Raw genomic sequence first — 23,094 nt, 5'->3', positions numbered from 1 at the left:
GAAGTTTCAAGATGAGTAGGCATGCTGCTGATTTTGATACAACTTCCAAACACCGTAACCACTTCAGACATTTGACTTCACAAGCCATTTAATTGCTACCTAGATGTGTCTGTTGCACTCACAATAAGTCATCAGCAGAGCGGGAATTTGTCACAATTATCTTTAATGAAACTGGCACTCAACTATGTCTCCTCTCTCTGTTGGTAAGTACTTGCATTGATTGGCCTCTGATGAGGCTGCAGGTCAGTAAGTTGGCACAGAAAATGTGATTTGTGGCTATTCGGTGTGATACTAATTTGTTTACCCTCTGTGGGCAGGGCAAATCCATATATCACATAGACCAGCCTGAAACATAAGTTGCACGACTGGCTAGAAGCTAAGATTGTGTGTGAATGATCGGCTGCCAGCTGCGGATTGTGTGGGCATTGTCTCATCTAAAGCCCCCTTTAGCCATATTCACTGAACCTCTTGTTTTCTAGTATTTTAAAGAAGGAAAATTCTTCCTGAAGAGGTGGCGCAGACATATGCGAGAATCAAAACATCGCAAATTACTCATTGGAGCAAGACATTTAATTTCATGGGGGGAGGGGGGGAAATCTATGTCAAATCCTTTGGAGAATTTTGGAAAGGGCAGTTTTCTAACCTGAAAGTGGCTTCTCAAACAAAGGAATAACAGCATAGTAATTCACAGTTGCAATGCAGAGAGGTGTACACAAAAGCTCGCCTTTCATTTAATCACGAGCCAAAGTGGTCTACATGAAAAGCCTTCATTTGACAAACATGAAACATTACCATTTTGTTGTGTTCTCTGTTGCTTTTGTTTAAATAAAGAAGATTAAGGCTTTTCAGAACTGTATCTAAAATGAAAGATGCTAAATCCTTTTGTTGCTGTACCTTTTCCAAATTTCCAAAATTTTCAAACAGCTTCTCTCACTGAAGGCTTACTCGCTGTCAAACAAAAAAAAAACAAAACACCAAAGCCCATAATTTCTGTCTTTCAAACTGCACAGAACAGAGACAACTTTCTCCTCAGATGACTGGGAGCCTGGTAGCGTACTGTACTCACCACAGTGCTCAAGCCATTCTCCTTCATCAGCCTGAGGGAGTTCTGGTAGCAGGAGGTGAGGTCATTGGTCTCGGTTGGGCCCACATGACCTCTGGCCACCGGGCCCACAGTGTGGATCACATCTGTCGAAACGGGACAAAACACAAAGCTCATTTAAGCACGGCCTACTTTCAGCAAGGATAAATGGTTTGCAACTGTTTGTAGTAGCAATAAGCACAATGCTGTAAAACTTTCAAGCTTTCTGCCACAAGCAGTCAAGATTTTCAAATCTGCAGCATCGTCATCAAATACAAAATATGATAAAGTTTGCCTTCACAATGAGACAATGAGGACGACATGAGTAACCCACTGCCTGATATGAATGCATTTATTCAGTAAATGAAACGGCAGCTTAGATAGAAAATCAATTACAAGATTCTTTTATGCCATCTACTCAAATATTCATATCTCTCCCTGTACTCTCTTTCCCTTCGCATAGTAATGTCTTTACTTGTCAATCACTGGGCTCCTTGTCTGGCCCGGCCAGACTGAGGAATGCAACTTCTTAATTGAATAATAGGAGTGATGACAGGAAAATAAGAGAATCGAAGCAATGACAGGAACATTATTCTCTGCATTCTGCCCGGTTAACCTTGCCCCTCTCGGTGTCGGACGGGGCAGGTCGACATCAATACACAGGAAGGAACTGTGCATCTGTCGCGGAGCATTCCAGAGAGCTTCACCACAGATGTTGTGTTTCATAAGTACAAGGATTTCATTGACATCTCACTAAACACAGCTTCTCTTTGTGTATAAAATGTTATATACATGACAATTCTTCAGAAAGGTCATCAAGCTTCTGTGCAATATTCTGCAATTGTGAACTATAATCTCTTTAAGCCATGATTCATGAATATTTGCTGTTTATTAGAAAACAGACTATCTCAGAGTACAAAATAGTAGTATTTTTCTTCATCCAGCAGTAACTGCCCAGTAAATCTTAATGCATGTTGTATTAAATTTAGATCAACTACGACCCATGCATTTGCAATTTAATAAATCAAGTCCCTATTTCTGTGCACTAAAATATTAAACCTTGCTGAAGGACTGAAAGTTCAGACCTGGTTCAGGTGAGGGCATGCAAGAAAAACAGCAGTCTGTATTTCAAAATCCCCAGCGCTCCTATATGTTGTTTTTATATCTCACAGCTTACTTGAATTAAAAACACTTTGCCTCATTTTCCCCACTGAATAAATGTAGGCTTTATTACTACTCCACTTGACCATTAATCACTTATAGATTAAATTTAGTTCTCATTTGTGTGTCTAGCTGCCTAATAGGTCAGCATGATAAAACACAGAGGCTGCTATAATCAAGCGGCTCTCGCTGGTGTCGCTTAAGGCTTGAGATTTTAGGTGCGGGTGAGGTGAGAAACAAGGCGTCTGAGTGATCCCCAGCTAAACTGACGCTGGGTTGTAATGAGAATGGAGCTGTCTGAAGAATTGTCTTTTTCCAGCATAGCAGGCTGAAAATTGCATGGCACAATGTGGTTATAATGGGACACGTGGCGAGTTGTTTTTCGTGCATAATTCATGAAAATCTTCACTACAAGAACGGCAACATGCCAATTAGAGTGCGGGCAAGCGCCAAAACCCAGACTACTGGTGAATTCATGAAAATTTAAACAGTTCTTATCTCACCAGTACGGATGTCTCCGCTCGTATCCTCAACACTTCCACATCAAATAAATATTTATATAGCTGTGTTTCTGTAAGGTGAAAGACACATTTCACTTTGTAACTAAGGAGGGATATTACAGGAAGAGCAGTTTTGGCTGTGGAGCTCCAGAACACCCTGGCAGCTGCTGAGTATCTCAGCAAACTTAAACACAAATGACCTCTCCAGCCGTAGTTTTGGAGGAATTAGGGTTATTTATTTTGCTCAAAGGAAAAACTGCAGTCATTCTTTACATCCAACAAAATCTAACAGTTATTTTCAATTAAGTGCTACAGGCCATTCATTGAACTAATGTAAAAAAAAATATAGGGTTATGACTCAATGTTTATTCATTGGATCATAATTTTCAAAAGACTTGTGAGTGGGTGGTAGAGTGGAGTCCAATGTTCTGTATAGATACGAAAAAGTGCAATTCCAAATAATTGCGTTAGTAATAATAACAATAATAATATTAAGCATAGTGCTTTAGCTGTGGACAATTTAACCTTAAGATTTTGTTGCCAAAAAGTTAGGACTCGCTTTAAGCATGTGAAAATACTTTTTTTTTAATAATGTGTTTTAAACCGGAGGACCGATTAAATATGACAACAATGTTTTTCAAGACCTAAATTATACAAAGATGCTCTTTGCAACAGTTTGAAAAGCTCTGGTAGATAATTATTAACATTCATCATCATTGTTCTTTGTCTCCTGGTGAAACCTTCGGCTTTTATTGTTATTTGCATCCATTAGCTGACAGAGACGTTGCTGTGTATCAGTGTTTTTTTCCTCGGTGAGAAGTTCACATCTGCACATGTATACTGTTCTCCCTGTGCAATTTTTGTACAGGAGTTACATAAATCTCTATCTTCGCGGGGTTGAAAAGATTATTAGCAGCCCTCTTGCACCTCGGGGGGGTTGGGCTAGATTGCCATAATGATAACGGATGCAGAAAACATCAAGAGACATTCCCGGATGAAATACATTAAAGGCTTGCTCTTACTTAGTATGTTTAAGGGAAATTAATCAGTCAATATCAGAAAAATTTAAGTCTTCACACCAGAAGTAATACTCTGTAGTCCTGAGCTAGTAAAAAAAAAGTGAGACAGATAGAGAGAGAGAGAAGGAAAAAATAAAGACGCCAGTGACTTTGTAAAGAAAAAAAATCTTTTCATTTTAAAACTAACCTGTAAAGACACAGAACACAACTACTCAGGTTAAAGAACTAGAAGCAGCCGGCACAGTTTTGCTCTGAGCATACAAAATAAGTCATTAAGGAATTTAACAGAACTCTTCTTTATCGCACACAGCACAAAATCCTCACTTCACACACCTCCTTCAAGACCCTTGCCCTGCCAATTTCACCAAAAGTTAATGAGCTTCCATTCCCAGCAATGCTTTTCTTTCTTTCTTTTTTTTTTTTTTAAGCACAAATATGGACCGGATTTATTCATTGTAGTCTCTGCTTGGGGCTACAAGGTCAATAACACAATTGAACTAATGCAGACTGATGATTGTCATTCAAACTGTGCATTCATTCACAATGAAAATAACCAAGCTTAAAAAGAAAAAAAAAACAATCCCATAGGTCTGTTGTATTTCAAAAAGTCTAAAGATGATTATTTTGTTTAGGTCTAAGGATCGAATTAAACAACATAATGAAGCGACTGACACTATATTTTCCACTGTAATGATACTCTATAAGACCACAAAAGTATTGTTTACCTCTTTCTCTCTGCCTCCTGCAGCACACAACATGAGTGAAACATGAACAATTCATTTGAATCTTTATCCTCTTTGTTACTATGACTACTCAGCATGGGCAGGTTGGCGACAAACCCCCTAACTGGTACCTCTGGTCTGGTCTGCTCTAAGCTAGTCAGTGTGACACAGTTCTCACATCAGTTCTTGGAAGTCAATTAAAAAAAAGAAGAAAAAAAAAGGAAAAAAAAGAAACCTAAACTAAAACTGTGAAATGGGGAAACACGTAGCAAGCTGCAGACTCGATACGAAAATGTTGTTTTTACCCTGTTTTGCATGGAAGTGCTGTGCCAAGGAATTATTTGGTCCCATTTACTCAAATTCTATTCAAGCAAAAACAGCTGCTGTTGGTGTTTTTTTTTTTTGCTGTTGTTTGGACTCAATCAAACGTGAAGAAAAAAAAAATCACAACAAAAAAAATCATTGTGGAATACAATTTCATTAACAAAACAATTTCGAATGCATACAGCCCTTGTCTGAATACCCTCAGGACCAGAGTGTGTGACTTTTATTTTCCTTTGAAGGGGAGTGTCATGTTTCTGTAACGGCAAGAGACTCTGGAGAATAGAGCAAGTATAAAGGTAAAGATGCTCTTAAATGTTTACCCATTAGACACTGAGTGCAAAAGTAACAAGACATCAGACGTATCAGGCCGTTGTTATCTAAACCCTAATACTACAAACTATTGATCCACTGTTGTACATTAGAAACAATCATAGCAAATGGTGACAGTGAGACTGAATTCACAGCAATATTTAACATCGCTGCACAGTTTCAATCTTATCATGCTGACTGTTTTGGCCTGCTGCGTCTGAAAACGTGTGAAAAAAATTAACAAGTACAGTGTAGAGTATTATATGGTTGATATTGGCTGCAGAATTGATAGAGTTAATCCAGTTCACAGGCCTGAACTACAGTAGAAAGATCCCCAGAGCCAGTTTGCTTTTGCTAAATCTGGACTGATTAAGGCATGCGTAAACTGATTTTTATTGGTTCTGTGAATCAGGAGCCAACAGTTTCAGTAAAAATGCACGAAAGCCAGCAGATCTGTTATTCAGGAAAAACAATTAGTGACAATTTGCACTGGCGCTACCTCTAAACTCATGCTGTTGGTTTGTTCAGGCTGGAGTTGAAGACAGCATGTCCCCAACCATGTTTCACAATGACGTGCATTACAGAAATAAATTATACATAACATCATAGGAACCATTAAAAGGAAAGTGAAATGTACTCTACATGTTCTTAATGCAGTCATTCACATTTCAAATGCCAAACATATACATTGACATTTTCCTGTAAATTTCCCAATGTACATTGCAGCTGCATTATGTAGGGGTATATAAATATGAAATGGTGACTGAATATGGGCCCATCTTTCATGGTAAAATGCTCAGAGGAGTAAAAACGTAAAGAATTAAAAAAAAAAAATCCCGATCAAGTCATCCCTGGTGGTGGGTGGTTTTCGGCCTGGACATGATGGACTGGACATGAACTGACCCTTTAACACACCAACTGTAGAGCATATGTGAGAACATCTTAGACAAGCCTACTAAAATATTCCTCAGCTCTGGGAGAGCTGAGGAATAACTACCAAGGGGACATGCTCACTTCAAAGACGCCACTTTCTTAGCAACTAAAAAATCTTTTGAAATATCTAGACTTCATTTAGAAGAGAAGCACTGTGCTATTTCAGAGAGGGACCAGCACTTCACAGTCTAATCAATCTTTCATTTTTACTTGTCTGTACTGACTTTGAGGCTCTGCTACCATTCCTCATAATAACAATTCCAAAAAGCTGAAAATACTCGAGCATGTTTACTGTAATATAACTACTCCTGAATGATCCCGTTCGTGATGAAAATCCAAGAGGTAGAATATCGATATCAACACTGTGAGCACCATATATGTGGATACGGGAGCCCGATTCAGATCTATTGTAATTCACAAGCGGCCGACAATAATCACACCACTTTGCGCTGCCCATGGCAATTATCTTTCACACTTAAGAATCAACAAAGCACATAATGACTTGGAGTCCATTAAGAAATTCCGCCAAAACTGAATATAAATGCAGTCACTATTTTTACGGATTAAGCCAAGTCTTGTATCGAAAGTGAACTGTATTCTTGTTTGCATTATGAGCATAACTGCAGTTAGAAAGTCATTTCAGTTTATTAATTTACAAGAGTACGGATTGAGTTAATAGCATCCAGTTATAGTATGAAACCATGGCATTTCTTCTTCCCTGGAAAAATCTAGGACAAGATGTTTGGTGCTGTGCAACAACTGCCCGCCTCCTTTTATAAGACTTGACTGAGAAAAGTTTACAGCATCGCTTCAGAGCAAATTGAAGAAAATGATCAATAAAGTAACACGGAAATCTCTCGTTTTTGTGCGTCATTAATATTGAATTTTTGTGTGTGTGGGTGTTTTTTTTTCCCCCCCAAAAAACATAAACAAAACCAGAAAAAGGAAAACAGAGCAGAAGAAGACATACCAGCTCAGCAATGAGGCACACAGGGAGGAAATTTGTTGCTATGCTGCTCTCTACAGTTTGAAACCCTTCAAGGATATTTCACTTCAGGCCATACCCTAATCTGTCAAAGCAGGTGTTTTCCCTTTAAAAAGTGGAGTGTGTGATTCTGGAGAACAATTTGAGATATTTATCTGGTTAAAATATTTAAATAGTTGCCAGATTTACCATCCCTCTGGCTCACGTTGGCCCCTTTCCCCACTGTCCTGTGAACACTAAAATCTTGTGTGGATCGGGAGAAGCCTCTTTGTTTCCCATTTACATTTCGAAGCATTAGTAGTGGTCATTATATTAATAGCAGTAGTAGCAGTAGTAGGAAAAACTCTCATGGCTGCCATACACAACAGTGAGCTCTATAATTTCATCGCAAACCCATCAAAATAAAACATCAATCCTTTAACTTTCCTTGCTTGTTCTTTCATGCTTGTTTTAATTAAAGACTGTTTTCACATGACAGCCAATAAGTGCCAGTCATTGTTAACGGAGACGACTCATCTATCTTTTGTCAATCACAAAGCCGTCTTTTCAGAGCACTCAATAGCCCGTGAAAGACCAAAAAAAAAAAAATTACAAGTGGCAGCATCTCACTTGAAAGAGCTCTCCAGCATTTCCCATTCCTGGATGTCTCCGTGTAACTCACTGTCAGCCGGTCAGACTGCTACATGTATGGGCATGTTACCGTGCTAAAACCGTAGCGTATTTAAAAAGATATATGCTCAAGTGTTACACAAAGAGATAAAAAATGTGTGTGAAATTCATGACTCATCAGAATTGCATACCTTTAAAGCAGTGGAAGACATGAAAGAGGTGCTTAGAGGTGCAGTTAAACTGTAGCGCTGGGGGGAGACGTCTGGGTCTTAGCTTGAGGAGTGTGAGTGTTAACAGTGTGTGTATGTTTTGGGAGGAGTTGTGTACCTGACAGGGTTGAACTCGGCAAGTTAGCACGCCTCCCTGATGGCTGGGTGGTAATAGATTTCAACATTCATCAGGTGAGTGTATTTGTGTTTCTCATCTCCAACATACCTCTGAGCGTACATGTTTATAAGTGCAGGGGCAGAAAGTCATCAGTCAGACATCACCAGTCCAGATGTGCGTCACATCACTCCTCGGTAGAACTGTATGTACTGTATACAGTAGATTGTCAGCCATTGCCACTCAAACTCTATTTCCATAATACCCACAAGAGTGCCCACATTTCCAGAAATTAAGTGTATTTTGGCATGATTGCTTGCCTAGACCCTCTCAGCATGCACACAGCTGTTCCCATGTTGGTCGCTAAGGATTACTAAATGAAGTGTGTACACCCACTCGGACATGGAACTGGTGTTGTCATGGTGACAGAGAGTGCAGAGTGATCCCCTAACACTCGCTGGAGCTCCAGTGTAAAAAGAGGGGGCTTTTTGCAGACCTGGAATCATGTGCGGCATACTGAGCAGATACAGTTGTTAGTGCATTAATATTCCCTTCTTTAAAAATGGATTAGGGGTGTCTTAGTGATTATTCATACACTTGGCTTTCAAAGAGCTTTTCCATTGTGAGTGTCACTGAGGTTCTGTCACACTTAAACAGGCTAAGGGGTAAAGAGCAAGACGGGGAGCAGCTCCAAAAAGGATGATGACAGACCGTCGTGCGCACATGCAATATCAAAGGAATGTTTTTCCTGTATGTGACCGATAATTATTTAATGCGAGCGCTCGCGTGGAACAAAAATACCTCCAATTTCACCGATATGCTTCATGCGGAGATCTTGCCGGCCAGAAACGTGTTATTTTTGTGTGTAGGATGCCGAGGCCCCGCCGGTGACATTTTTCCACCGTGAGAGTAGGTGACCCTTTGAGTGACATTTTTATGAAGCTCTGATCACCGCTTGTCAATCATAACACCCGCCACTAACTTACAATGAAATGTTTCAATCTTCCACAGTCACTCCACAGACATGCACACACACACACATCCACGCAGGCATAAAGTACAGTACAACACAGTCTACGCTGCCTTCAAATGTCAAGAAGCTCTTCGAGTAAAAGAAAAGACCACTTAAATGGAAAGCCATCTCTCAGCCTGCTGGCACACACTTTTACTGCTTCACTGTACTGGAAAGAAGGTGAGGTGTGTGTGTGTGAGTGTAAGAGGGAGTATGCATTGGCCACATACTGAAGGACACAGGGGCTGCGATGACTGTTTTGCTGTACACATGCTGTAAGAACTACCCTGCTACTGTCTACAGGGACGGCGAGCCCAGAGTAAAGACAGAGGGAGAAAGTCACTGAGCAGCACTGCCAGCTGTTTCCACTGCTCTGGGCTTTCTATAACATTCCCCTAAGCTTGAATGAGCTGCCAGGTGACACTGCTCTCGACAGCTTGCCGCTTGCTCTTTTTTTTGCCAGTTTTCCAAAGCATTATCTAAATGTTAATAGGAGAGCAGTTTTGCCATGTGTGAGGCCAGACCGGGGATGTACAAAACAAGGCACGCTCGGGCAATTTGCAGGTCTACGCTGAGGCAACACAACTTGAAATGTGCACGGATAAACATGCAAAGAGAATACAGGCGGATTCCACACAAAACACATGATACACTGTATGTTATATGAGAATAGAATGATGCACATTTTGTCAACTAATCAGAGCCTTTGTTGACCATATTGGGAAATCTGTTGTGCATCATTTTACCTATGGTGTCACATCAAACACAGAATCTTAGGCAGTTCAGCATGTCTCAGTTTGCTTAAAGTGTCTCTGCAGGCATTACATATATGTATGGGGCAGTGAAGCCCAGAACCAGCATGCAGTGACACTGTTGTGTCTCCGAAGAAGCAGCCCTGCTGAGCAACATTTACTGCATTCTGTGTTGTGAGGAAAACACATTATTTGATTTTCCTATATCACACAGACCTCCTTAGAAACACCTTTGAAAGATGCTGGTAATGAATCAGATGGGGCTGGTAAACTACAGGCAAGCTTCAGAAATTTGGATTCAACAGATAGATGTAATCTATACAATCCCCTGCAGTAGGGATCTACAATATTTATTGTTCACTTGGTGGTTCCCTTGCTGCAAGGTGCCCCCGCTATGGCAGAGCTTTAAAGGCAACCTGCTTTTAAAGCCGAGTTTGTTTTGTATTAAACAAACCACATACAGCTTCAGCGCAGCCTTTCATCTCTGCTGCTGAACACTATGCTGTGATGTTGTTACCTTATTTCAGCTGCATCCCATATTTTCTCTGATTAGGGCACCAAACAGCCGGGGCACTACATCATAATTCTACGGGGGTCTGTGCGAGCAGGTCCTTGAGCTGGTGAGTTGAGCTTCATGAATCTTTAAATGTCAGTAAGATTTACACTCACGCACACACAGATAGGCGCAGTTGTGGAAGCCCAGCTGCAGGAAGACTGAAAGTGATGTGGCCTTCACAGATGCTATTGCCCGTCATTTCAATTAAGACATGTGCGCCCAGTATGAATCTGATGGAGAAAAGGCGCTGCTGGTGGAGAGATTAAGCATGCTCTCATTCCGGCAACATGTGCCGCGCGCTCTCCAAATTATCCTAATGACAGTAATTACAAAAGCACATTCAAGTCTGTGTTTGGGTAAGTAAGGGTTAGGAAATGGGAGTAAATATTATTGTGCAGCGCAACACACGTCATCCTCAACAACAGACATAGCAGCAGCGAACAATCGAGCTGCAAGTTTTGGTATTTTGTTAAGGAGTTGTGCTCTAATTTGGAATTCTTCTCCAGTTCCCTTGTACAAATTAACATTTATTTTCCCTGTGAAGCCGTGCAGCATTGTACAATATTCAAAAAGAAATGTCAACTGTTTTGAGTGTTAATGAGATGTAAGATGATGGCGGGACTAATTAAGTTGCAAGAAAGGAATAACACTAACCCATGATATTTGACCAGTAATAGGAGAAAACAAATATGTATATGTGTAAATGTCTCATTCAAAGCTGAAATCATTAGAAGTAATAATAAAGCATCCTTCTTGTCTAGTGTTTCAACAGCAACTGCACAAATAAATCCAGAAAACATCTGCAGGAAGCCAGTACCAGTGAAACTATAGATATGTTTTTCTGTGACACGTGGGTTTTACAAAAATATGTTTTCTCACGAGCAGCAAAAAGCTTAAGTTAACTTACAGGCATTATTCGGTGCCATAAAGCTGAAAAGCAGCACCATTTATTTACCCGGGCTATAGTGCCTATCTTGTCGGTTTGAAAACAACTAAAAATGACCCAGTGCATTTTGCTAATGACAAGATTGTTTGTTCGAGAATATGAAAAAATAAATGGAGCTGAAAATTATTAAAATGGTCCACCAGCTTCCGTTGTTTTTGTTGTGCTTTCAACTTTGTCAGCTTTTATGCTCCGATTTGCTTCCAAAAACACTTGATAAAGTGGGCTGTTTCATACTGCAGCCCAAAGCAAATAAATATTTTTGTTAATCGGATGATAACTTTTGACCCTCTGCTTTTTTAAATGAATGATGAACTTTGCAATCTTGGCAAATGTAGACCTAAGTGTGGCCCTGAAGCATTGAGAAGGAGGACAAATTTTTATTTATTTTTCTGCTTTCTCTTATTTTTGGAGTTCAAAGTAATATGATAATGCCACGAGGCCTTTGAAAATCTTGTTATTACATATCAAAAAAAAATTGTCAGACAGTTGCTAACATGCTGACATTCACAAGGCTGCAATAAGGAGAAACTGCAGGGGGGCTGCAACATCTCATGCTGAAAGAGCTGCTCTCTCCCTGGGGCCGGACTGAGGCCTGTCTCCATGTGAATGTGAAATGCTTATTTAATCTGTCCATGTCCTCAAAGGTAGTTCTGCATCTTCTTTGTATAAATAAAGATGTGTTTTATACTTATTAGATTTGTGTGAATCAGGACAGACTGAGGAAGGGCACCAAAAACTCGTTGGTCAGGTGGACTAACTCATGGAGCATTTTGTAAAGTGTGGCCTTTCCACAATAAAATAAAAAGAAGAAAGGAGGGGGGGAAATCACAGGTATGCTCAGATAAAATGGAAGTGGTGGGAAGTGACCTTTGGGAGAAACTTTTGAGTAACAACGAGATGGGTCAGCCCTTTTCTTATTTCCTGCACTATAGGTTTCTCTCAGTCAAAAGCTCCACCAAATAGACAGCCCACTTATCAACCCCTTTCACATCCAGGGTGCCACTCATTACTCATGTATTCATAGCCTCTGCAGTTTAATTACAAGACTAATCACAACAAACTATCTCCTTCACTACTGAACCAGCAGCCTGAGTAATGTGGGCCTGAGGGATTCACTGCAGCTAATCAGTTCAACGTTTGCTGTTTTCTCTGAGATTACCACTGCAGCTACATGGTATTCAATTCTGCGTATTATCTAATTTTGATTAACAATGTCATAACACATTAAGAAAAGCAAAACCATTCATGCATTTTCTCTGTGTAGTAAGCAGAAAGAAAATCTGAACAAGTTGCAGTTCATTTTAATGCTCAACATAAATTTTCATGGCGTAGGTAATTTTTCATAAAATAACCCAAAGAATCAAATGCAAACACAGGGACAACAAAAAAACTCTCTCAACTGGTATGACTTGAGATCTTCTTCAAGGAGAGCGGTGAAGCCAACCACCAAGCCAACACGTGAGCCCACCACAATAGCTTACATCTTTTTCTGCATCACCTGCAGAATCTTTGCTTGTTCAGACGATGACCTCCCGGTAATGGCAGCCAGCCAGCGGGTCCCAAAAGACGGTTCTCACACACAGACGGATGATCTACAACAGCATCAAAACTTGCCTGTCAGTGTGATGCAACGCTGACAACTTCAGCGAGAGAATCCCATTGAAATAAATAGAGGTCATTCCCAGACTTGTCTCCTCCATAAACCCTCCTCATCCCCCCCCACCCCCCTTTCCAAACACCCACAGAGACATTTTCAGGGCCCCATGTGGAAGAAGCAGAACTGTGACCAAACTCCTCCAGGGAGCCGCTACCTAGCAGTGGTACACCTGCCACATAATATTTCAAAGGACAGAGAACACACATACACAGTGTACTGAATGCCTTGCTGTGAAACACAACTGAAAAGCTATAAGAAACACGCTCTTATGGGAATACATTACTCATAGTGTAACACATAACCACGTACTGCAGCACAGATCAAACATGTTGGAATACGGCTGAAGCTACCGCACAGTGAGTACACGTGCACTGGTGGTTTGGATAGATGGTACAGTAAAACCTTATTAGGTGCCAGGTTGGAGCCTGGCCAGGCGCTGTCTCTTTTTTAATTCTCCTTCCTCTTTGTGTTTTTCTATTTGCTTCTATCAATCTCTCCTTCTCTCTTGCCTCCAGTTCTTCCCGAGTCGCTCTATCTGTCTCTCAGCAGTGTTGCAAATGAAATATGCCAAACCACTGAATTTAGCAAAGGTTTATGTCGAGAAAACGCAAGGTCACGCGTAGCATCAGTGGGCTCCCCACCTGCTTTACTGCAATCCATTTGCTGTGTGTATTTATCACAGATGCAGCCATTTCTGCACTGAGGACTGTGCCACACTGTGCATACGCTCACTTTGTTACCCCCGACAGAAATGCCTCACCAGGGAGAAGCCTTTAGTAGAGCACATATAAACTCTTGCCTTTTAGTGGCATGGGAAATGCTGAAATGCATACATTTATGGGGCCTTTTTCTGAGCGCTATACTAAACTCAAGAGTTTGACCTTGCCACAGCTTTGCACAGGCTTTTTTTTTTTTTTAAATGCTGAACTGACTATTTTAAACAATGGATAATTAATGGTCTTTATCCTATTCCTAGGAGTGGTTTAGATATCTGGTCATGTCAACAGACACTGGATGAACAAATGTGAAAAAAATGTAGCTTTCACACAATACAAAAAGGGAGTTTGGGTGGAAAGTTTAGATGTAGAAGTGATACGTTCGCTGGAGTGGTCTCATCTTTGGTGAAAAGAAACGGGGCAGCAACTTGTTGGACTTCCATGCGCTCCAGTCTGCGACCATTAGATAAGGAAAGCAAACAGTAGATAACAGAGTGGTGCTCGATCTCTCAGCAAGCCTGCATCAGTGCTGCTAATGCATAGTGCACTTAAGGGTGAGCTTTGATGACACAGGCAGCTGGGTGATGTTTCCATATGTTCAACAAACACGAGAGGCCCCCATATAGCTGGGTCACACACAAGTACTGCGAGCACTGCTGGCCTCGGCGCTGCAGCATGATGGACGGGAGCCTATCCTTGTTTCCTTCCCCAACCCCCATAATTCATAGCAGTCCAGCCTTTTGCACAACAGTCTCTTGTTCCTCCGTGTATTTTGGCAATCAGAGCCACATGCGGCAAGAACATTTATCTTACTTTCACAAAAATGTGTACTTAATGAGATAATTTGGGCTACTATGGTAGATTGGCAGGACAGAAAAGTTTCAATGTGTGGTCCAGGTCCGGCTCAGGGGTATGGGAAATACTAGCACAGCAAATGGCCCAAGCTGGCTGTTTTAACCGATGCATTCAGTAGAGATGAAAAGAAATCACGGTGAGACTTTCGTGTTGGATAGGAGACACAGACTAAAGGGATGTTTTTACCTCCAAGTTTCACAAGGTGAGCTGTGCAATCAGTCATCAGTTTCACCCCAGCTAAGAGGAATCATTTAGCCCACAGCCTTTTAGCACACAAGCAGGTCTCCCTTTCTGCCAGATCCAGCAGATGCCTACTACTGCTATATTGACCTTTAAAATATGCCTCACCATCTGATTTCAGTTTTAAGCCCAACCGTAAGAAGTCACCAAAAGAGAGAGGTAGGGAGGAATGAAAGAGAGAAAAAATGAGAGATGCATAAAAATCACAAAATAATCTGGGTTCTGCAGCTAGACATTGCAGCCACTGCTTTTCTCATCCAAAGAGAATCAATTCAGTTTCATGTTATCCAAAAACTTTTCCTTCCAAATAATACTATAGCGGTTTCTGAAAGCCTTTTTTTTTTTCTCCAGGTATCAGAGAAGAGTCGAACAAACACTGTTTTCCATTTAAGTATGTCTGGACAGTCAGACCGCGTGAAACAGAAGGCTTGTAAAAAGCCGAGAGGATTCTTTTTTAGTGGAGAGGCAAAAAATAAAAACAACCTCTTAAATCCACCCCAAAGCAGCCAAAAACACACAGACACATCAGCCAGATAGCAGTTCTTCAAAGTAAACCCGCTCAGGATATGAAATGAAATGATGAAGAGCAGGTGAGAAACATTGCACACATCAGTGCTGCCGCTCAGGCAGAGCTGAAAATAGTTCTCCACACCTGACTGAAGAGACAGAGAGAGTCTAAAGGATGGACAGCGATTCAAGGTTGCTGTCGGTGTGCCTGTACACTTCAGGATAAATGATAGAAACAGATGAATTTTACACTCCAAAGCCCCACAGCTGACAATTATATAACTCAGGAAGGTGAGGTAAAGATGATGCAAGTAGTAAGGTAAGCGCGCATTTATAACTTCATTAAACTCTAAGAGTTACTGGCAGCCAAAATTGTCTGTGGGATGTCTAGAGCACAGGCAATTGAAGCTCTCTCTAGCTATAAGGTATATTTTGGATTTCTGTTGCCCCCCACTCACTGTCTTTGCTCTATAATGTTTTATTTCTCTGGTATAGCACAAATTACACATTTTCGGTGCCATAAGTGATGTTGACGCACCGTGACAAGCATTAAAGGGTAGCTCAGTGTTTTTCTTTACTCTGCCTTCAAAGAAATGCAGATTCTGTTCGAAAGACCCTACCCACATCTTTCACTGGAATACTGTAGAGGGTGGCCTAAGGCACTTTGACAGGAAGACACAATATGAGCTGCACAGTATTGCCTTTAAACATAAAAAAATGCACAAATAATAGAGATAAATCTGCAGGTCTGAGGCAGCAGTCATTGTTCTGTAGTGAAGCAGCTCCGAAGTCACGAGTTATTGCCTGTTTCTTGAGCTGCCACTACTTATTTCAACCATGGCACCAATAATAACCAGATATGTAAATCAAGGAAATATTACAGGACAGTATATACCTGCTTAGCATTAAAGTGCATGATATATCCTTCACTGATTAACATGTTGTCATAGAAACAGCAGCCACGGAAATCACAGTCAACATACAGCCAAGAATGGGATTCATATCTCATGTAGGCTGGTGCACAATATGGTGTAATCATCAATTTAGAACTGTGTGTAGCTGCAAAGATGCAATTGTACATGCATAATCGTGTATACTGTACATTGATGTGAATTGCATGGTATATTTATTTGCAGGCTGCGCATGAGCATAATTTGTATTGTTGTGCAACATTTGATAAAGTATACAATAACAAATGAGGAACTACGGCCCTGTGAGAATCTAATCTTATTGGTTGTTTACAAAGTGCTGCTCCTCCGAGACTCTTGATCAAAGACTACTTCTTCCACACTGGCAGTGACATCATGTGTAAACAGTGAGTGCTGCAGTGGGTGTGTGTGTGTGTGTGTCTTTGTGTGTGTGTGTGTGTGGGTGTGTGGGTGTTTGTGCATGTGCATTTCTGGAAAATAAAAGACTGGAGGCAGGGGCCTCCTCCCATGTTGAGACTTGGATGAAAATTTTCTGTGAATACAGCAAAAACCGTGTGACAGCGTGCTTAATTATTTTTGGCTGTAGCAGGTCCTTCCTCAGCCTGGTGGTGCCCAGCGGTGTCTGCCTCTCAGGGGGCAGAGACGTGCCGCCATCTGGGGGTGTGTCTACCTCGGCCTTGTTAGCACAAATCTAACTACGTACTTGTGAAATTACCTCTGAGAGATCTTCAAAATACACACAGATCTGCGGCTATGGTAAATACATCGGCCTTATTGCAGTTCTCATAAATAAACAGGTAACATACCATTTTCACCTTGCAGTATCTGCAGTGGAGAAGGAAATGGAAAGGTAACCTCAGTGGACATGAAAATGAAATATGAGAGTGTGAAATGGGGGTAAATGCGCTTGCTGGTGTTTTCTTTAAGCATCTGCTAAGGTGGGGTGTGACATTGCTGAGGTAGGCTACTGGAAGGGCACAATGTCTCCCAGATGACTTAAGGAGGAAGTTTCTCTCACTTGCCCATTGCTCTCCACGCGCTTAGAAAAGACCGGTGGGGAATAATATATTCTCGAACACTTTCAACACCTCTGAAAATGTATCTCAGGACAAAAAAATGTTTGTTTTCCTAAGTCCCCCCGTACTGGAAGTTTAAGTCCGGAAAGAGCAAAGGAGAAAAGAAAAGGTTACTTGAGGTTTTCTTGCTATACAGTAAGTAACCCCCTTCTTCTCCCTCTGCCCTCCCACTGTGCTAAGAGAAGAAGCAGGCTGCCTGATGATGTCAGGCACCCAACACTGACCTGGGAAATAAATCCTTTAACAGGTGGCCAGCATAGAGGGGAAGGGCTAAATCAGCAGCACACCTTCCTGCAGCCGGCGAGGCTAGCTGTTTTATGTGCCTTAATTACACAGTCCTCCAAAAACTATCACCTCCATCCTCTCTTCCCCTGCAACCCACTGCCCTTCATTCACCCTCTGACTCCATGGAGCAACACACAGACACAAACGCAATCAAGCACACGCAAGCTTTCCGCCATCTATGCAATCTTTTCACTTCAAATGTCAGGCGTTGGGTTAACACACTGTAGCGTGGAGATATGAAAGAGCTGGTGGCGGCTCCGGAAAACATTCAACAAACTGAGATTTCACGGCTAAGAGAATGGCATGTTGTGACATCTATTCCTACGTGCCTCTGTTCATTGATAAGTTTTGGAATGATACGACCGGTTTTTTGGCCCTTGACACCACGGCGAGATCAGCCATGTGTAGTTTTGTCAGTCTCTGTAGCTAAGCAACTGAGCATTACAGTGAAAGAGACCAGCGCTTGCGGCGGTTGCTAGGGAACTGCTAGAGAGTGTTACCACTTGTGAACGGCGCTTCGATAGATCAGCCTCTAATGGTTCAGGTCTGATGGAGCTTCGCCTAGAAGGAGATGAGGGATTGGCAAGTAGGCAGCATCCTCCATCTCAACAGCTATACCATATGTCACAGCCGACAAGTCTCCAGAGTCCCACGCATCAGCACACATAACAACCAGATGAAAATAATGGCAGGTTTTTCCTCAATAGGAAACCATTTGCATAGAAGTGGAGACTGAATAATTGAGAGGTGTGGGAGAGAGCAGGGTGGCTCAATTGGGAAGAAGGGATGTATGCCTGCCAGCCAAATCCATTAGCCAGGCCTGGCTTGGCTGAGGCAGGCAGCTGATGGGAAGGCTCTGTTATCGGACACTAAAGGACACTAGGGCTGGCCATCACCACGCCTGCCCTCTCTACTCTTTGCCGCAGGGGGAGAGAGAGAGAGAAAGGAAGACAGAGAGGGGAAGGAAATGAGGCAAAATGACAGAGACAAAAAGAGAAATTGAGGGAGAGACCAGTAAGGTTCAATAACAGAAAGACTGAGGAGGTGTTGCCCTATTACAGCTTTATAATTGGCCTGCAAGGGCGGTCAAATGAGAGGCTACTTATCGCACATTGCAGTTGCACAAGAATACTTGTCCATCTTTATAGCCAAAGCCCATTTAAAAGAGCATTAGGACAAATGAAGCGTTGAAAAGGAGGACACCATCTCTCTATTTAAGCTGGGATTTAAAAAAAAAAAAAAAAGCGTTAGACAATTGTATCCCATGAAAAAAGCAGCTTTGTCCAGTCCTTCTGGGAACCTAATTGTCCCACAGAACATCTCCAGTGGACAAGCCCGGAGTAACCTTCACAGAGAACTTATCTGCAACACAAAATCTCCTGTAATACAGACAATCGAGTCTGAAGATAGAGGGCTTTTATAGAAATAATAATAATAAATTGGGCTATACAAAGAAAATTTACTTGACACTTCACTTTCATTAAAAAGCAATCAAGCAGTTATGAAATTTCATTTGTGGCAGTGAGGGTAAATACAGCACAAAGTAAGACAATCAGTTTAAAAAGTTTACTTCCAACTTATGTTAAAAACACACATAATTAAGTTCAAGGGTTCAGTGTGAGAATAATTTAGTGAGGGTTATGTTGTCATGGCTAACAATGATCTGTACATTTTCAGCTTGCATAAAGCATTCTTTGGCAATAAAACATCATCTGTTTAATGGTTGTTTCTAAATACGGGTCATATAGCGAGTTTACATTTATCATTTAAGGTGAGAAGAAGGTGCCATAAAAAGAAATGTTTTATCTGCAAGATGCAGAAGTAGGTATTTTTGCAAAAACATTAGTTATAACAACTGGACAAATCCACTGTGTAATAAAAGATCCACTGCCAAAATCTTGCTTAGGAGTTCTTCTCTTTGTAGTGGTCAGAAGTCATAAGTCAGTTGTAAAAATGTCTAACTAGAGGCTATTAAAATGTTGATGGTCTAGTCTCACACCACGGACGAGGCTTAGAAAAAAGTTAACAACCAATATTGGACTACAGCGAATGGAACAACTGTTTCCAAAGAATCCCCACTAATTCTAACATCTCTTTTCATTTCTTTCCTCACATTTGCCATTTCAATGTGTCTCCGTTAGCAGTTTACACTTAGTATCTCTGCGTGAAAGAAAAACACATTGCCGCAGTGATGCATTGCCAGTCAGATTTATGCTGCACAGTCTGGTGATCCTGGAGAGGGAGACATCCAAACAAAGAGAAGGAGAGGAGCCCTATCCGAAGACTGAAGCAGCTTGTACAGAATCCAGTACAGCATGGCAAAGTCCTGGCTTTGAATAAACACAGACAGACACAACTCAGAATAACGAGCCTGAAATAATACTTGCTGACCGGTCATTTCAATATAATGAATTGATTTAGGTGGTCCCGGTTTACTCTTCGCTCCTGCTGCACAACGAACTTAAAGGAAACAAAAACATAAATTGTTCAAATTTGCAACAATGACGGTGTACAAAAGATGCCTCAACATCAGCCTTACAAGAGGGCAAAAGAGAGAGACGGAGCCCTAGACTAATAATTGCCATTTGAGCCCTGAGTTTCGGTGCCCCTTATCATGACAGAAGTACACGATAGCTTACAAACGGAGAATGAGAGGGGACAGCCACGGGGCCTGCTTTAAGAGGATACAGCTGCATGTGTTTACAAAGCTCGCATCTCCTACACCTCTCTCTCCCACTCCTCTCTGTCTCTCAGACACACACTAAAAAAACCAAGCATGAACAGATATGCACAATTAAACTAGCCCCGAGCTCTGTTTAACCGCATCTGCCAAACAAACGACATTAAAAGGCACAACCCATAAAAATTCTACTTTTTTTCCGCCCCTGTCCTCATAAGTTCACTGAATACAAAATTAGGTTGAAGGACATGCTGCCCTTTAACGTTAAGAACAGTAGTATCCGAGTGTTAATAGTGGGTGTTCATCTTTAGTAAATCATCCACTGTGAATACTCATAATCTTTCAGTGCAGTTTGGTGGATGGCTTCACCTAATGTGCTTTAGTACACTCGAAGTGCACAAATGCTTAACGTGAATGGAGCCATCGGGAATCAAACTGATAGGCCATAGTGCTAATACTGTGCTCTATCCATTCAGCTACAGTACACACGGAGAGCATGCAGCCACTCAGACCACCGTAAACCTGAAATTTTAAAGCTCTGTTTCTCTGAACTTGAACAAACCCGATATGATACAAAAAATAAATAAAAAATCCAAAAATTGCTGCAATTTCAACCTTTTTATGCTTTAACGACGTTTTGCTGCCGCCGAATCAGCAGGTCTGGAAATCTCAGTCCATATTAAAATAGGCCTTTCGCAAGAATAAATAGCTATCACATACTAGTGGCGCTGCATCTCAATGAGCTTGTTATAGTCCTACAGGAAGTGCATCCTCACAACAAGTCGAAGGCTCATTTGCATGTTTTCATATTTAATTCTGGACAGCAGAGGCAGGTCTTGATTCGGCCTAATATGACGCCTGACATTGCCTGAGCCCTGTAATTATTTTCCTGACCTGCCCAACAATCATCTTTCCTCCAGTTAATTGCTAACATAAACAAATCCTCAGGTGGTCCAAGTTCGCAGGGAGTGTTTCTCATGCGGAACAGCAGTCTCGCAGCAAAGACGACACAACTGTCAAATTCTCCTGCGACTCATCACAAATTGTTCCGTCGCTGCTTTATAAAGGGCTAAATTACAGCTTCTCTGAAACAGAGTGATAGAAAGACTGATTGATGACTGGTAGAAATACGATGGCAAATGTATAATGCCTCCCAAGCAGAAATTTAAAAAGCATTCTGAAAGAAGAAAAAATAACTATTAAGTTCAAAATGAATAATTAATATAATTTGAACTCGTATTATCAAGCTTACTCAGCTATGAAAGCTATTGTTGCTGACTGTTCAATATTTCAAAAGGCTTGGGAAAGAGGTAAATGTCTTTTTCCTTGGATATGGCTCCATGTACTGCTCAGATATCAGCACAGTGGCACTTTTATTGTGGTTCTTTTGTGTCTTGTCTGTGTGTGCTTAATGTGTGGTGTGTTGTCGCTGTGAGTGAATATTTAATGAAGCCATGGCAAGCTCTCAACTGCTGTTCATCTGGGCAAGGAGTCAGCGGAAAAACTCTCTCTCTGGTTCTGCCATCTGTTGGAATCAATAAGGGGGCTTGAAACCCCCAGCCACCATTCAGGGCTCCAGCATGTTGACGATTAAAGGTAACCCCTCTCTCTGTTCCTGCAAGTCCTGCTCACCACCAGCAAGGTTAAATGGCAGGTGCTGAAAGAAGTATATTATACCCTGCACAGTAATGCTAATCCCTCAATTAAATTACAGCTCCTAAGCAGACAGGCCTTTCCTGGCGCTGCAGCTCCGAAAGCAAAGCCCTGTGACATGTTTGAGCACTACAGTCCGCACTTCATGCTGCGGCTTTGGATGGATTTATGGAGGGAATGATACTCTGCAGAAAGACAACAGTACACAATGTGTTTGTGCAGCGTAACTAGACATTAAAAGCTTTGGGATGTGTTTGTTTAGCATGGCAGAAGCATTATGAAGCCTTCAAACAACAGGAACACTCAAAAATCCTCTTTGTCCTGTTTGTCTCTGTCTGATGTTTACAGTATACGGCTGTCATGACTGCACAGTACTAATGTGTGTCTGCAGCAGATGGGAAAAGACTGAAGCAATGTCCCTTTTCTTCAGCCCAGAGGGGTGCTCCTCCTCTAATGGGGAAAAATAAGGTTGTTTAATTGTAGTTTATTTCAGAGCCTGATTGCTTTTATTGAGCTCCATTATTCTTGTTAATGAGCCTGTAATGTGAATGCTGATAATGCGAGAGCAAGTCTTTTTCTCACAATGTGAGATCCTAACATTTTCTGGCCACTAAATCCTTGGCTAGTTTTGTTCCAACCCGAGCATCTGTTTGCTGCTCCTTGCATCGTTGTCATTGACCTAGCAATCAGTCAGGAGTGAAACTTTATGTGCCACGCTTAACATTTCTTACCTGCAAACTGCCCCAGATGTAATGGAAAGCACTGAAGTGCTCTGGAAGGAAGGCATAAAGATAAATTATACTGGACACTCTCAAAAGATGTGTCACAGAAATTCACATGAATATACTTCATAGTGAAGGATGTTTACTTCTCTGGGAGAGCTTATTGAGGAATGTTTGGATGGATATTTATTCAAGAGGTTTTCTCTCAGATACACAAAAACTGCATGGACACATTAATATTACGAACAACAATCTCTTTTGCGAGAGAGGAACAACATTTTGACTGCTATTTAGTATTGGGCAAGTAGACTGACATTAAATTGGGTTATGCAGTGACAAGTGTGCTAAAATGTCATTGGCATTTGGAACAGGGAGAAAGCATTAGCATTACACAAAGAGTGCATTATGAGTGAATAATGCACTGTGCTACCAGCTTGGACATGCAGCAAAGTGAATGTCAAAACTCATTCGAACCCACATTCTTCAGTTCATAGTGCTGCAGATCATGCTTAAACAAGGATACAAGGAATCCTATCTTCTG

At 41.3% G+C, this 23,094-nt stretch overlaps 1 protein-coding gene across 2 annotated transcripts in view; it reads right to left on the bottom strand.

Moving 5' to 3' along the window:
* Nucleotides 1-23,094, bottom strand: part of macrod2 (mono-ADP ribosylhydrolase 2) — a 415,533-nt gene that overhangs the window by 126,471 nt on the left and 265,968 nt on the right. For both annotated transcript variants that reach the window (XM_008306138.1, XM_008306093.1), the window contains exon 6: nucleotides 1,067-1,188. In XM_008306138.1, coding sequence (XP_008304360.1) covers nucleotides 1,067-1,188 — 122 coding nt within the window. The remainder of the gene's footprint in view (nucleotides 1-1,066; nucleotides 1,189-23,094) is intronic.

This window comes from Stegastes partitus, unplaced genomic scaffold (genome assembly GCF_000690725.1).
Source record: "Stegastes partitus isolate 25-593 unplaced genomic scaffold, Stegastes_partitus-1.0.2 Scaffold1, whole genome shotgun sequence".
Classification (NCBI taxonomy): domain Eukaryota; kingdom Metazoa; phylum Chordata; class Actinopteri; family Pomacentridae; genus Stegastes; species Stegastes partitus.
The sequence above is the reverse complement of the archived record's forward strand: the minus strand, read 5'-3'. Positions and strand labels throughout refer to the sequence as shown.